The following is a 16,663-nucleotide window of genomic DNA, read 5'->3' on the forward strand; positions in this document are numbered from 1 at the left end:
ACAGTTTCTTCCTGCTCCTTTGTACTGGTGCTCAGACAGAACCAGGGCTGGCTTCTGGCACCATGAAGCCTTCATGTGCAAGAACCTGAGGATTTTTTTCCCCTATTTTATATCGCCATAGCCTGGTCTTTGCGGCAACAGTCCTGGGCCAGGGATCATGTGCTAGGGCTTCTTCTAGAATCCTGCAATGATGGGATGTGAATCCAGCCACATGGTATCATCCTTAAGCAATGATCACAATTCCCCCTCCCCTTGCCCTTCCACTTCACTCTCCACCCCCCTCCCCAGTGGTTGTGAATACTACCTCTGCAACATCCCCAGCACCATCTGCCCTGGGAAGTGGAAGACCTGTCTCGGGGATTGAACTGGGGATCTGCTGCATAACAGCATGCAGTGCTGCTACTGAGCCAGCCCCGAAAATACAAGGCCTGATGTTCTGTGTCATTTAGCCTGCTAAGTTCGGACTTAGCTGGCTATATGGCTCTGTTTGAATATTCGGCTGTGGTCAGCTGCTACCACTTGGCTGGCTACGTTTTTATCCAGCTAAAAGGTTCACTGGCTAAGTGAGGGGTGGGATGGGAGTGTTCTGGGGCAGACATACTTGTCTGGTAACTTAGGGGGTTATTTTCCAAGGAGTTACCGCAGGAGATAATTCCGCAAATTGTTAATTTTGTATTCAGGGGGCGGAGTATTTGTAAAGTAGGAAAGAGTTATCATGTGCCGCGAAACAGCCACAGTGTTAGCGTGGCTCCTAACACGGCCAACATTGTGCGCTAGAGGCCGGTAAAGGTTTATGCAGTTCACGATGTTTCCAGACAGCCTGTTTCAGGAGAGAGAGAGAGAGAGAGAGAGAGAGAGACTCACTCCAAGATGAGATTTGGGCAATGTTCTCTCTACCTAGCTTGTTGTTGCCCAGGTAGAGCGTCCATCAAGCTAGGTGGAGAGAACATTGCCAAAATCTCATCTTGGAGTGAGTTTCCTCACTCCAAAGGCCATCAAATCTTCACAAGAGACCACTGTTCTGTTCGTACGTCTCATGTTGAATGTGAAAGTGGCCCCCAACCCCCTACACTCATACCTAATCCCCACCTCGAGTTACTAGGTGGGCCTCCCATAGGGATACAAATACCTGTCTAGGGAGGAGACACTATAGCAAGTCTCTCTCTCTCTCTCTCCTGCAGCATACTGAAACAGGCTGTCAGGAAACATCATGCACTGTGATATATACTTGGCAATGTAGCACAATACACATGCTTATTAGCATAAGGTAACACCCCTTTTTGGTATCCCGTGCGATATTGGAAAATGAGGCCCTTAAACACATAAACGCCGATATTCAGTGTTATCTGGTTTAGTTAGCTGAATAAGCATAGGGCTGCTATTCAGTTGACCTAAAGTTAGCCAGATAAACCTGTCCACCTGTCTTTAAGATAGACAAGTATATTCAGTGTTGCAGCTGCAATGCTGAATACTCTTGGCCAAGTTAGCCAGATAATGGCACAGAAGTCCAGCTAGATAAAGCTGAGAGGAAACTGTGCCTAGTAATAATCTGAATCAAACACTTTCTGTATAAATACTTTTCTGTGCCTCTATTTAGTCAACCATACTTGAACATTTGTTATCAACAACTGAACTTGACTCTTTGGAACCTAAATATACAGCATTCAACAACTGAAATCAGCTGCTAGAGCAGGCTGATAATCCCAGAAATGACTGCATGCATGTCTCTAAAGTTCAATCATTACACAGTGCATTCTGCAAATGAGCACTACTAGCTTAGTTTATTTGACTTTAGTTTGTTTATCTTAATATACCACCTTTCACAAATAAATCATTGTTTTCATTTTTTTTTTTTGCAAGATACGGGCAAAAATGTTTCCATCACATCTGCATTCTGAAATTCAGATTAGCCAGAAATAGTCCCATATAAATAAGGGAATGCAATTCAGGTCATTAACTAAACAATGCAATTAGTCTGTCCTGAAAAATTATAAAATCTCAGCCAATTTGTATTCTAAATTGAGAGAAATAGGTGTTCATGTTCAGATTTTTTCTTTCAGATTTTACATTGAGTTTATTTAGGCTGGGGAAGCGTTTGCGAATATCAGACACTACTAAAAAACAAAATGAAGATGTGCAAAATTTGTCAAAGGTTCGCACTGGCTAGATCTGGAGATGGTGTGCCAATATATGTTAGCAAAACTATATAAAAATAACATTCCACGCCCCTCCCAAAAGCTGGATCCATTGCATAAATATATTTTACAGTATTTTCAGCTTGCTCTGGCTTTCTAGCTAAATGATATTGCTACTGTTTTTTGCACCATACATCCTTTATTTATTTATTTATTTATTTAGAGTTTTTATATACCGGCAATCATGAAAACATATCTTGCTGGTTTACATAGAACGGGGGTGCAATAAATACATAGAACTTAAAAACAAAGAACCAGAACTGAGGTGAGAGAAGGTACAGTTACATTTAACAATGGAGGCCAAACTTGGAGAAGGAAAAAGAGAAGAGAGGATAGAAATGGTTAAACAATGTACAATTTAAATGTAGTATACAAAATAAATGTTATATACAAATGGTAAGGTGTTTTGGGAGTCATTAGGTTGTGTCCGGAAAAGCTTGCTTGAATAACCAAGTCTTAAGTTTTTTCCTAAAAGTTGGGAGGCAGGGCTCCTGTCTGAGGTCTGTAGGAATGGAATTCCACAGAAGAGGGCCAGCTGTGGAGGTGGCACGATCTCTTAGGGTAATGTGTTTGGTCGTTTTCACTGGGGGAACCAGGAGGGAACCTCTGTAAGCATCTCTGGTAGGTCTAGTAGAGTTATGTACTTGGAGCGGGAATTGGAGATTGAGAGTGGTGAGTTGATGAATAGTTTTATAGGTGATAGTTATGGCTTTATACATGATGCGGAAGTATACGGGTAACCAATGAAGCTCTTTCAGGACTGGTGAAATGTGGTCTCTTTTCCTTGCGCCTGTCAGGATACGGGCAGCTGAATTTTGAACCATCTGTAGTGGTTTGGAGTAGGATGAAGGTAGACCTAGCAATAGGGAATTGCAGTAGTCCAGTTTCGAAAATATGACTGCTTGGATGATCGTTCTGAAATCTTGAGCGTGGAAAAGAGGTCTTATCCTTTTCAGGACCTGGAGTTTATAGAAGCAGTCTTTGGTTGTTTTGTTGATGTGGGCCTTGAAGTTTAGCCGGTTATCTATTATCACTCCTAGGTCTCTGGTTTGTGTGGTAGGAAGATTGGTAGGAAGTATACTGTTGTTGGTGTTGTTTTCAGGCGAGATGAGCAGGATCTCAGTCTTGGAGGAATTTAAGATGAGGTGTAGAATGTAGACTGTAGAATGAATTTAAGATGAGGTGTAGAATGTAGACTGTAGAATGTAGACTGTGATAAATGGCGTTACTAACCTCCCTTTAATAAAATACACATTCATAGAACAGGCTTCACTATTATTTTTGCTGAGTCCACTGATAAAAGAATTGTTTCCTCATCCCATTTATATACAACCTTTTGGGGAAGGGGGAGTCTCTTCCGAAGGGATGGGCTCCACCTTAACCAGGGTGGAACCAGACTGCTGGTGCTAACCTTTAAAAAGGAGATAGAGCAGCTTTTAAACTAGAACAAAGGGGAAAGCTGACAGTTGCTCAGCAGCGCATGGTTCGGAGAGAGGTATCTTCAAAGGATACTAATGATGCATTAGAATTAGGGCATCCCGACAGTGAGGTTCCAATAATAAGAAAAGTAGTCCAAGTGCCTGTAACTAAAATCTCACCTGAGCTAAAAAATTCTAACTTATCTCTATCAATTAAAAAGCAGAATGAAAATACAAACAAAAAACACACTTTGAAATGTTTGTATGCTAATGCCAGAAGTCTAAGAAGTAAGATGGGAGAATTAGAATCTATAGCAGTGAATGATGGACCGATAAAACAGGAGGGAAGGCTGTCTAAGAAAGCCGTTAGGGTAACAGAATGGATTAGATGCCAGACAGTCCAATTCCAAGCTTTATTTGAATGGCGACGTGATCTTTACATGTGTGCCCAACTCAGGCCGGGTTTCGCCCCCCGTAAGGGCTGCCTCAGGGGCTAAAACGCATAAACAACATGTATAACTAAACATGAACAAGACTTAACAACATTTTTTTTTTTTAAACAAAATTGCATATTGAAGGTAACAAATAGAATCTGTATTATAATGGGTAATCAAATAATATTGCACCACCAGACTACAGAGATACCATGCAATATTATTTTGATTACCCATTACCATTCATTATATACTGGTAAAGCCATATTTTGTTACTACACTATCTATCCCCTTATTGATATTGCTCTGTCATGTGTTAAATGACCATAAGTGTTCTTGACATTTTACATCTCCATTCAAATAAAGCTTGGAATTGGACTATCTGGCGTCTAATCCATTCTGTTACCCTAGAAGTGAATGATGACATAGACTTAATTGACATCTCAGAGACATGGTGGAAGGAGGACAACCAATGGGACAGTGCTATACCGGGGTACAAATTATATCGCGGGTAGATATGAATCGGTTATTTTCTATTTCAGATATTAGAAAGACTAGGGGGCACTCCATGAAGTTAGCATGGGGCACATTTAAAACTAATCGGAGAAAGTTATTTTTTACTCAACGCACAATTAAACTCTGGAATTTGTTGCCAGAGAATGTGGTTCGTGCAGTTAGTATAGCTGTGTTTAAAAAAGGATTGGATAAGTTCTTGGAGGAGAAGTCCATTACCTGCTATTAAGTTCACTTAGAGAATAGCCACTGCCATTAGCAATGGTTACATGGAATAGACTTAGTTTTTGGGTACTTGCCAGGTTCTTGTGGCCTGGATTGGCCACTGTTGGAAACAGGATGCTGGGCTTGATGGACCCTTGGTCTGACCCAGTATGGCATTTTCTTATGTTCTTTTGTTCTTAATGACAGAGAGGAGCACCTGGGAGGCGGTGTGGCGCTTTATGTCTGGGATGGCATAGAGTCGAACAAGATTAACATCCTGCATGAGACTAAATGCACAATTGAATTTTTATGGATAGAAATCCCTTGTGTGTCGGGGAAGACTATAATGATAGGAGCATACTACCGTCCACCTGGTCAAGATGGTGGGACTGACAGTGAAATGCTAAGAGAAATTAGGGAAGCTAACCAAATTGGTAGTGCGGTAATAATGGGAGACTGTAACACCTAAGGGTTTGAATCGAGAAGTTGAATGGCACCTGTTCACATGAACATCACTGGTGTTTGAATGGCACCTGTTCGCTTGACTGCTATTTGGCGCTTCAGGGTCGGGAGAGCCGGTGATTGGCTCCCTGGAGCATCGCGATCGTTTCACCTGAATTTCGCGCCTAACTCTGTTTGGTTTAAATACCTGTTTGTATTGAGGTTTAATGCACTCCCTGCTATGTTATAAGTTTCTGAATCCAGGTATGGTAACCTGTTCAATGTGATACGTGTTACTTTTGTTGGGTTGGTATTAAGTCCATTTTTGTCCTGATCGTTTATATGTTTTATTTTTAGATTGTTCTGTGAAAAATTTTGGTCCCTCCCGATGCAGCCTCTGGCGAAACATGGGACCGTGTTGGGGGACTTCTGCAAAAAGATGTTTGTAATTTAAGTCAGTGGAGTTACCACAATAAAACAACACAATTATTTTCACAAAATCTGTATTTGGAATTTCTTCGATTGGGATTTGATCTTGGTTTGTCTGCACTTTTTGGCTGGATAAGACTTCAATTACCCCAATACTGACTGGGTAAATGTATCATCGGTACATGCTAGAAATATAAAGTTCCTAGATGGAATAAATGACATTTTTATGGAGCAATTGGCTCAGGAACTGACAAGAGAGGGAGCAATTTTAGACCTAATTCTCAGTGGAGCACAGGATTTGGTAAGAGAGGTAACGGTGGTGGGGCCACTTGGCAATAGTGATCATAATATGATCAAATTTGAATTACTGACTGGAAGGGGGACAGTAAGCAAATCCATGGCTCTCGTGCTAAACTTTCAAAAGGGAAACTTTGATAAAATGAGAAAAATTGTTAGAAGAAAACTGAAAGGAGCAGCTACAAAGGTAAAAAGTGTACAAGAGGTATGGTCATTGTTAAAAAATAACATCCTAGAAGCACAGTCCAGATGTATTCCACACATTAAAAAAGGTGGAAAGAAGGCAAAACGTTTACCAGCATGGTTAAAAGGGGAGCTGAATGAAGCTGTTTTAGCCAAAAGATCTTCATTCAAAAATTGGAAGAAGGATACAACAGAAGAAAATAGGATAATGCATAAGCGTTGGCAAGTTAAATGTAAGACATTGATAATACAGGCTAAGAGAGAATTTGAAAAGAAGTTGGCCATAGAGGCAAAAACTCACAGTAAAAACTTTAAAAAATATATCTGAAGCAGAAAGCCTGCGAGGGAGTCAGTTGGACCGATGGATGATCGAGGGGTAAAAGGGGCACTTAGAGAAGATAAGGCTATCGTGGAAAGATTAAATGATTTCTTTGCTTCGGTGTTTACTGAAGAGGACGTTGGGGAGGTACCCGCACTGGAAAAGGTTTTCATGGGTAATGATTCAGATGGACTGACCAAATCACAGTGAACCTAGAAGATGTGGTAGACCTGATTGGCAAACTGAAGAGTAGTAAATCACCTGGACCGGATGGTATACACCCCAGAGTTCTGAAGGAACTAAAAAATGAAATTTCAGACCTATTAGTAAAAATTTGTAATCTATCATTAAAATCATTCATTGTACCTGAAGACTGGAGGATAGCTAATGTAACCCCAATATTTTAAAAGGGCTCCAGGGGCGATCCAGGAAACTACAGACAGGTTAGCCTGACTTCAGTGCCAGGAAAAATAGTGGAAAGTGTTCTAAACATCAAAATCACAGAACATATAGAAAGACATGGTTTAATGGAACAAAGTCAGCATGGCTTTACCCAGGGCAAGTCTTGCCTCACAAATCTGCTTCACTGTTTTGAAGGAGTTAATAAACATGTGGCTAAAGGTGAACCGGTAGATGTAATGTACTTGGATTTTCAGAAGGCGTTTGACAAAGTTCCTCATGAGAGGCTTCTAGGAAAAGTAAAAAGTCATGGGATAGGTGGCGATGTCCTTTCATGGATTACAAACTGGCTAAAAGACAGGAAACAGAGAGTAGGATTAAATGGACAATTTTCTCAGTGGAAGGGAATAGACAGTAGAGTGCCTCAGGGATCTGTATTGGGACCCTTACTTTTCAATATATTTATAAATGATCTGGAAAGAAATACGACGAGTGAGGTAATCAAATTTGCAGATGATACAAAATTGTTCAGAGTAGTTAAATCACAAGCAGATTGTGATAAATTGCAGGAAGACCTTGTGAGACTGGAAAATTGGGCATCAAAATGGCAGATGAAATTTAATATGGATAAGTGCAAGGTAATGCATATAGGGAAAAATAACCCATGCTATAGTTACACAATGTTAGGTTCCATATTAGGTGCTACCACCCAAGAAAGAGATCTAGGCGTCATAGTGGATAACACATTGAAATAGTCTGTTCAGTGTGCTGCGGCAGTCAAAAAAGCAAACAGAATATTGGGAATTATTAGAAAGGGAATGGTGAATAAAACGGAAAATGTCATAATGCCTCTGTATCGCTCCATGGTCGCCGCATCTCAAAAAAGATATAATTGCAATGGAGAAGGTACAGAGAAGGGTGACCAAAATGATAAGGGGAATGGAACAGCTTCCCTACGAGGAAAGACTAAAGAGGTTAGGACTTTTCAGCTTGGAGAAGAGACGGCTGAGAGGGGACATGATAGAGTTGTTTAAAATCATGAGAGGTCTAGAGCAGGTAGATGTGAATCGGTTATTTACTCTTTTGGATAATAGAAAGACTAGGGGGCCCTTCATGATGTTAGCATGTGGTACATTTAAAACTAATCGGAAAAAGTTCTTTTTCACTCAACACACAATTAAACTCTGGAATTTGTTGCCAGAGGATGTGGTTAAGTGCAGTTAGTATAATTGAGTTTAAAAAAGGCTTGGATAAGTTCTTGGAGGAGAAGTCCATTACCTGCTATTAATTGAGTTGACTTAGAAAATAGCCACTGCTATTACTAGCAATGGTAATATGTAATAGACTTAGTTTTTGGGTACTTGCCAGGTTCTTATGGCCTGGATTGGCCACTGTTGGAAACAGGATGCTGGGCTTGATGGACCCTTGGTCTGACCCAGTATGACATGTTCTCATGTTTTTATCCTTCGGGTTTTTGGCTTCTCTAGTGCACACAACTCAGAGAACTGTGCCAACGAATAAAACAAAATTCATATACAGAGCTGGTTACTAAAATGATAAGGACTGACACTAGAAACTTGGAAGCCCTAGAAGCCTCTGTGGCAAGCTACAGGAAATCTATGGGTGCCCCATTGAAAGTAGTGAGGTTCACTGTAGCTGATATGCACTTCCTATAATTTCTTCTGCAGTCAACTAGTCAACAAATCATTCAAGAGAAGAACTGGGCAGACTGAAAAGGCTAATTGGTCTTTATCTGCTGTCATCTACTATGTATGTCACTTTGTTACTGTTTTCACATAGATAACTCAACATGTCATACGTTTAGATTACTAACAACTGTAATATGGATTCTTATATCATATTCCATGTTATTTGCTCACTTATCTACTTTAAACATTCAAAATGTCAATAAAACAGTATATTAATATTGAATGTTTTACATGCCCATAAAAAATTTCCAAGCAACTCACTGAGGAGCAAATATACAGAAGGAAAAAAAAAACATCTGATGTACAGTAAGAAAATTAAAATATTTATGTTTAATAAAGGAAATACAAAATAAACACCCTACATATATAAAAGGAATAGAAGGGACTCAACCTGTACTGATATCAATATATTTTGTCACCCTTTAGAAACCTAAAAATACTCTCTTTCAATATGCCACTGTTGAATTCTTCCAAAGCTTCTCAGTACAGCAGGGTAGGGGGATAGGGTCACAGGAAGATAATAGAGATCTAGGGATCAATATTGTCAACACCATAATCCAACCCTTGGGTACAATCAATTTAGTCACACCAGTCCTCTTTGTAGGCAGATTCTAATTGCAGTACATAAAGAAGAGGCACCAGTTTCATTGTAGGAAGAGGCCTGGTGAAACCTAGAGGTAGCTGTCACAAATACCAAGGGATTTGGAATAGGGTGACCTGATGCATCTCCACAGTGTTGGACATCCCCATAGATTTACCATTTTAAAAGACCAGTCTTTATCCACCTCCTCTTCTCCCTTGCAGTCAGATCAGTGGCAGTGATATCAGACTGGCAGCACAGGGATACAGTAAGGATGCATTCCCATTCTCAGAGGCTGCTCCTACTTCCCCTCCTATACTTCTAGCTGAAGGGACAAGGAGCAAATGCTAACCCAGGGCCATCTTAGGGAGGTGCAAAAGGTACTACAACACCAGACCCCATAGTTTAAGGGGCCCTGTGTTGGTTGTTGCACACAGGCCTAGAAACTGTCCTTTACCATCCGACAGTGGTAGGAAAAGGGAGCTGGGTCAGGTACACAGGCCCTAACTTGACCCTACACTAGCTCTTTCCCTAGGTGGGGTAAGTTCCTGGGGCCATTTGTGGGCCAGCTGCTAGGAAAGTACAGTGGTTGCAGGTTGTCACTAATAACAGGTTCCATGAAAAACCCCATGTTTCATTATCACAGCACATCCTGTTCCAGTCTAAAAATGGCCTCGTGTTCACTATCACCATCCTACCGGTCTGCCATTACCCTGTGCATATTACTGTGCTCCAAGAAACTAAGAGTAACCTGAACGAATGGAAGGAGAGATGGAGGGACCTGAGAATGGAGTGATTGAGAAGGGGGGGGGGGGGGGGAGATGGAGAGGAACCTGGGGAGCTGGAGGGAGGAGGGGAAGGAGAAAAATCTGTCAGCATGTTAAGAGGACATGAAGAGGAACCATGAGGGGGAGGATATGGAAAAGAACTTAAGGAGAGAGATGGAGATGTTCCTGAAAGTATGGAAGGGGAGAGGGAGAAGAACCTAGGGGAAGACAGAGAGAAATTGGAGGGGAAGGTGTAGCGGAACCTGGAAGGAGCAGAAGGGAGGAAGAAAAAGAGCAAATGGGAAGATGGCAGAGTATGTGTGTGTAGGGGGGGGGGGGGAAGGAGTGGGGGGTTGATTATGCACCACACTATCCATCTGCACTCCTGCTTTTTAAAATTCAAGATCTACCCATATGTGCCATGTATGAAATTCAATCAACTTCATTTTTTTCTTGTATGGCCAGATTGAAAAACTGGATAATTGTGTTTTGCTCTTGCTTATGTAGAACATAAGATAATTTATTAGAAAACAGGATTTCCTGTATACAGCAGGACTTTTGGCTGCCCCAGGTTGAGACAATGGATCTGACAGCTACTGCCAAGGGAGAGAGAGAGATGGCCTGGCTGGAGGTAGTCAAGCATGTTTTTAGCTACACCCTAATGGAGGGGTGAAAGATCATCCTGTCATAACCCTTATTCTATCATCCACTAGCTGCCTGCCACTGCAAAATGGCACTGATATATGGCATGAAAAAATATATTACGGGTAAGCCATCGCCCAATCCCTAGACTAGGGCTTCTATAATCTTGCTGGGATCCAGCATTTATGTTTGGTTGAGTACTGTTACGGTTATCCATTTTTAACCAAGTTATAATCAAGTTTTTCAATAGTATGTCCACAATGGCTTTTGAAGAGAATACTGAAGGGCTGAGGTCACTGCAGGAGTATATCTAGGGTGACATCAGCTTTGAAACCTGACTCCGTCTCCATCTGCTAGCAGGGGAGCACATAACCCATTGGTCCTGAGTCCATCAGTTTATCCTAGGGGAAACGAAATTATCAGATAAGTAATTTCTCCATTTGATGTCTTCTAAGTTAGGACGTTATGAGCCACAGATATCATTGAGGGCTGAAGGGACAGGGATGCTTCTGTTCCCTCTGCTCGTGAGTACTGATTGCTACTAACATGTAAGGGAGCCTTTACTTTCTCTTGCTCTTCCAGTTGAGTTCAGGATGGAGTGTGATTTAAGAGTTCAGAAAGCATTTGAAAAGATTATTGTTTAAAGATGTTTCTAATTTATCAGTTTTATATTATGCTGTTCTAACTTTTATTTGTGATTGAATGAGCGGGTATCTTTGTAATCCACCCTGAACGATTGCATTGGAGGAGGCGGGGTATAAGTTTTATAAATACATAAATGAATAAAACAAACCACAGGAGCTGTATAAAGACATCATACAGGAGTTTTCACAGATGTCTCCTGAAGCTTCTGCTACATCACAGAATTCTGTAATACACTATTTAAACATATATATAATCCCAATTTGTCATTTCCTAAGTGGTTTCGGACTAACCCATTACATATATACTGATGACATCCAAATCCTAATTCCAATAAACTCTTTAATCGAATCTGTACTCAAATTAACAGCGAAGTATGTATCTTTGATCAAGAAACTGATAACTAATATGAAATTAATGTTAAACGTGGAAAAAAACGAGATTATATTACTAGACAGGAGAGCTGGACACATTGAACCTCTAAATATTATTCTGGAAGATAATATAACCAAGCTTCAAGTAAATAATAACACACGGGATTTAGGCGTTATCATTGACTCCGGGCTGACATTAAAGAATCATACTGCTAATAAACTGAAAGATGAATATAGCAAATTCCACACGCTAAAGCGATTAAAACCTTTGCTGGACGAATATAATTTCAGAACAGTACTCCAGTTGTTCTTATTTTCTAATATCGATTATTGCAATGCTTTACTCTTAGGTCTTACTCCAACCACTATTTGCCCCCTGCAAGTTTTCCAAAATGCAGCAGCAATGGTCCTTTCAAACACAAGAAAATACGATCACATTACGCCTGTTTTAATTAATTTACACTGGTTACCTATAAACCAACGCACAGAGTATAAAACTCTATGCATCATTCACAAAATTTTATACGGAGAAGCAACAGAATGGCTTAATACCACTTTTAGACTTCATACGCCACAAAGAAATCTACGATCAAGTAACAAGGGCCTCCTTACTATTCCCACGGTGCAATCAGCACACTTAACACAAGTGAGAAAAGGAGCAATTTCTATAGCTGGACCTAAAATCTGGAATGAATTACCAGAACAGCTAAGACTGCAACAAAATATGAAAGAGAACTCAAAACGTGGCTCTTTCACTGGGCACATAATGAGCATGAATAAAACCAGTAAGACCAAAATAGTTGATCAGGCATCCAGCCAGTTTTAATGTTTCTGTTTCATTCATTTTATTAAGTTCCTTATTATTGTATTTTTTTATTATTTTATGGTTTTTCATCTTTTATACTGGAAGCTTCTATTATTTTTTACTTTTATGAATGATTGTTTCTGATAATGTGATTTTATTCTTTTTATTGCTATTATTTTATTTTATTTTAAGTGTACTGTAAACCGTTGTGATGGAATGTTTTCTAAACGACAGTATATAAAACCTGATAAATAAATAAATAAAATATAATGTTTGTCCATGAAATAGTTTTATTTTCATTGTTCATGTATGAGGGGAGTAGTGTCTATAACACATTTGTGGCTTTGCCGTTCATCAAATATAGAAACACATTCCTTCACATATGACTAATGAAAATAAAATCTTTTGCTAATGAATAGCCATTATGTACTCACCATAATTTGAATTGCTCTTGGAGGTCCACACAAAGGTCTGGTAACATACAGCTGGATTATTGCAAGGCTCATATTGTTGGCACTGCATAATTGCCAGTCCACAGATTCATTAATGTTGTACAGGGGTAGGCAACTCTGGTCCTTGAGTACTGCCAACTGGTTGGGTTTTCAGGATATCTACAATGAATATCATGAGATGCATTTGCATGCAATGGAGGGGGTGCATGCAAATGCATCACATGATCATTCAGTGTGAATATGTTGAAAACCCAATTGGCTTGTAGTACATTTTGTGAATATGACACTGCAGTTGTAATGGACCGATTGACAAGATGTAGAGGTATGAGTGAGCTGAGTGGTACAGTGTGGTATTAGCTAAATCAAAGGATTGCACTGATGATGGCCATATTAGCTCTTTGATAATCTAGTACCCCACCACAAGCTTTGGAGTGATGGGTTATAAATCATTTAAAATAAATAACAATAATAATATTGTTACTTGCATAGTAGCAACTTCCTCAGATGATATTATTTACATTCCTGTTTGATTCATTGTATGTGAAACATTAGTTTTGAACCATAGTAGCAGGGGAATATATTCCTTATGAAGTGAACCTGCTATTTATTGTAAAGTCATATGATTAGGATGTTTGCAACACCCAAAATGTACTTTTTATCAAATTACTATTTGGTGCCATGGACATAGGGAGAACATAGGATTAGGACTAAAAAACTGTCTACTTACTGCTCTGGAGTCTGTGGGGGGCGACTGGAGATGTAACTACGGCACTCGTCAGGGGCAGACGATGCATGGCCTTTATCGGTAACACTTCCCACCTCTCGTCTGAGCACAGAATCCAGTCAATCAAATAAAATAAAAGTTAACAAATGGTCTGACTCACTTTATTATGCTCTTAATCTTAACAGTAACAGTTATCCCTTGCAATCAATATGCTTATGCTGTACTCTATTCTACCTAAGCTAAAAAGAAAGCATCTAATTATGATAAGTGCATTTCAGGACTGGGAATCAAAAGCTACTAGTTTGATTCTACCACAGCTAATTCTCTACTTGATTATAGGCAAGTCCATTACAGTATCTTTTTGTGCCTCAATTTACATCACTGCAATTGGGTAAGAATTATATTGCCTTCCTATTTCTTCATTACACAGCTGAAAAGAGGTCAAGTCAAGCATAAAACTTTCACTGCATTACCCACTCCAAAGATAGCTATAAGAATAATACCTCTATTGGAATTGGGAAGCTGGGTTAAATGGGCCACACAAATTCAAAGTATTATTAACTAGGGATATGTATTTGTTTGAAACGAATAGGCAAAATGCAATGAATGAGACCATTTATGTTTCATTCGTTTTTGTTTCCCATTCAAGTCTATGGGCCATTGAAAAGTGCTGCAGTGAGACTAGCAAGTATGGCAACAAAGAAATTCCTGAGTGAGGTAGTAGCCTGGACAGAGACAAGGTGGGAGAAGAGGGCAAGTATACAGAATGTAGGACCAGTCAAGATGAAGCTTCCCTGATCCTGATGATACACCTTGGGGGTCTTGTTACTACTTAGTCTCACTTCCACACCCCAACTCTACACATTAGGGGTCTTGATGCTACTTTGCCTTGTTGCTATACCCCTTAAGCTACACTTGGAAGTCTTGATGCCATGCTACCTTGTTGCTATACCCCTTAAGCTACACTTGAAAGTCTTGATGCCACGCTACCTTGCTGCTATACCCCTTAAGCTACACTTGGAAGTCTTGATGCCACACTACCTTGCTGCTATACCCCTTAAGCTACACTTGGAAGTCTTGATGCCACGCTACCTTGCTGCTATACCCCTTAAGCTACACTTGGAAGTCTTGATGCCATGCTACCTTGCTGCTATACCCCTCATTCTACACTTGGGAGTCTTGATGCCATTCTGCCTAATTACCATGTTCTTGATGTTATACTTTGGGGTCTTGCTGACACTCTGCCTTGTTGCTATCCCCTTTATTGTCATTTCCTGGAGGGTCTTACTGCCACTGTTCCTTGCTGCTATACTCCTTTTGCTACACCTTGGGGATCTTGCTGCAACTCTGCCTTGCTCCCCTACTCCTGATGCTACTCTGTGAGCATCTTGCTGCTACTCTGTCTTTCTGCCCTCTTCCTGACACTACACCTTAAGGGTCTTGCTGCATCTCTGCCTGGCTGTCATCCATGCCCCTGATGCTACACCTTGAGATCCTCCTCTGTTCCCCAGTTCTCTGTCTCCCCCCTCCCTCGCTTTCCTTGTTCTACTGGTTACTTGTTACATGTAAAGCCTGTTGCTTGTTTTGTTCTCTGTAAACCGACGAGATGTTCCCAACGTACGTCGGTATATAAATGCCTTTAAATAAATAAAAATAAATTAAAAAATCTTGTTAACACTTTTCCTTGCTACTATACCCTTTATGCTACACCTTGGGAGTCTTGCTGTTATATCCTTATGCTACACATAGGGGGTATTATTTATGCCACTTTACCTTGCTGCCATATCTCAGATTCTACAACTTGGGGTATTCTTTCTACTGTGGGTGGCTGCTTTGCAACTCTCTTGGTGCTTTGGGGTATTCATGCCACTCTTTGTACTACATTGTCCCTCTGTCAGTGCCTGTGTTTTCTTTCTGTACTTTTGCTGCTTTGTTCCCTCTTCATGGTGCCTTAGGATGTTAATGCCACTCTTGGTACCACTTTGCCCTTTCCATGCTGTCTTTGGGGATTCATACCATTGTTATTGGTGCCCTGTTTTGAAGTCTTGGGGTGTTCTTGAAACTTAGGCTGCATTTTTACTGCTCTGACAGTATCTTGGAGAACACTTGCCCTTTTATGGTGCTTTAGGCTATTCATGCCACTTTTGTTGCCACTTTGCTAATCTTAGTGTCTTGGCATTCTCTTCCTGCCTCTGATGTTGTCTACCAACAAGTTTCATTAGAATTGATTAGACAACCCCAATTTTAAAGCTCAAAATAGGCTACACTGCTTCCCCTATTGACTTTAATGGGAAATGAAAAACAAATGAAACGACTAAATATAAACATTTTTTTTAATTTGAAACTAATGAAACAATGGAGGTCACCTACGAAACAAATGAATGAAGCAAAACCAAAAAAACTTTACCTCTACACATTCCTATTTTTAGCCATGAAGTCAATTTTCAGCAAACTGGTAAGTGGACAAGTTGTCCTACTGAATATCCCCAATTAAAATTATCCAGATAACTTAAAAGCTAATTGGATATTTTCTGAATATCACTGGTGTAAAGTTATCTGGCTAGCAATCTTTATTTATTTTTTATTTTTTTTAACTACTGCACTGAATCAACATGTTCGCAGATATCTTTAGACTTGCTCTTAAGCATGTTGATAATTATCTGAATAACTTATTCAGCTAACTTCAAATATCAGAATTAGCTAGACAAGTTATTTGGGTAACTTGTCTCTACCTCAGAATGCTTTCAACATGCTGCTTTCTTATTTGGCTAAAACGTAGCTGGCTAATGACTTACTTTTAGCCAGATAAGCAAAATGGATATTCAAAATTCATTATTTAACTTGAGAATTATCTAGCTAAATGGCATTGAATATTGACTTCAATAATAACAATGATTATAATTTACAAGTAATCACAAAGTAAATGTACCTGTCTGCAAAGAATTCATGGGTTCACTAGACTATTTCTATCTTTTAATCTGATAATCTATGAACAATATAGAATAGTAAAAAAGAAATGAAAGAATGATTCTGCTGTCATAATGGGTAACACACAGAAAAGGATTCTGCAAATTAACCTGGAAGATACAGAGTACAAATATTAAAAGAAGCCCACAAAAAGAGACAATAACAATGT

The 16,663-nt window shown here is 39.8% G+C and overlaps 1 protein-coding gene across 1 annotated transcript in view; it reads right to left on the reverse strand.

Moving 5' to 3' along the window:
- The window catches only part of UNC80 (unc-80 homolog, NALCN channel complex subunit), a 437,997-nt gene that overhangs the window by 337,613 nt on the left and 83,721 nt on the right, over positions 1-16,663 (reverse strand). The window contains 1 exon segment of the mRNA XM_029606152.1: positions 13,531-13,629. Within this exon segment, the coding sequence (XP_029462012.1) occupies positions 13,531-13,629 (99 nt within the window).

Source organism: Rhinatrema bivittatum, chromosome 6, assembly GCF_901001135.1.
Source record: "Rhinatrema bivittatum chromosome 6, aRhiBiv1.1, whole genome shotgun sequence".
Taxonomy (NCBI): Eukaryota; Metazoa; Chordata; class Amphibia; order Gymnophiona; family Rhinatrematidae; genus Rhinatrema; species Rhinatrema bivittatum.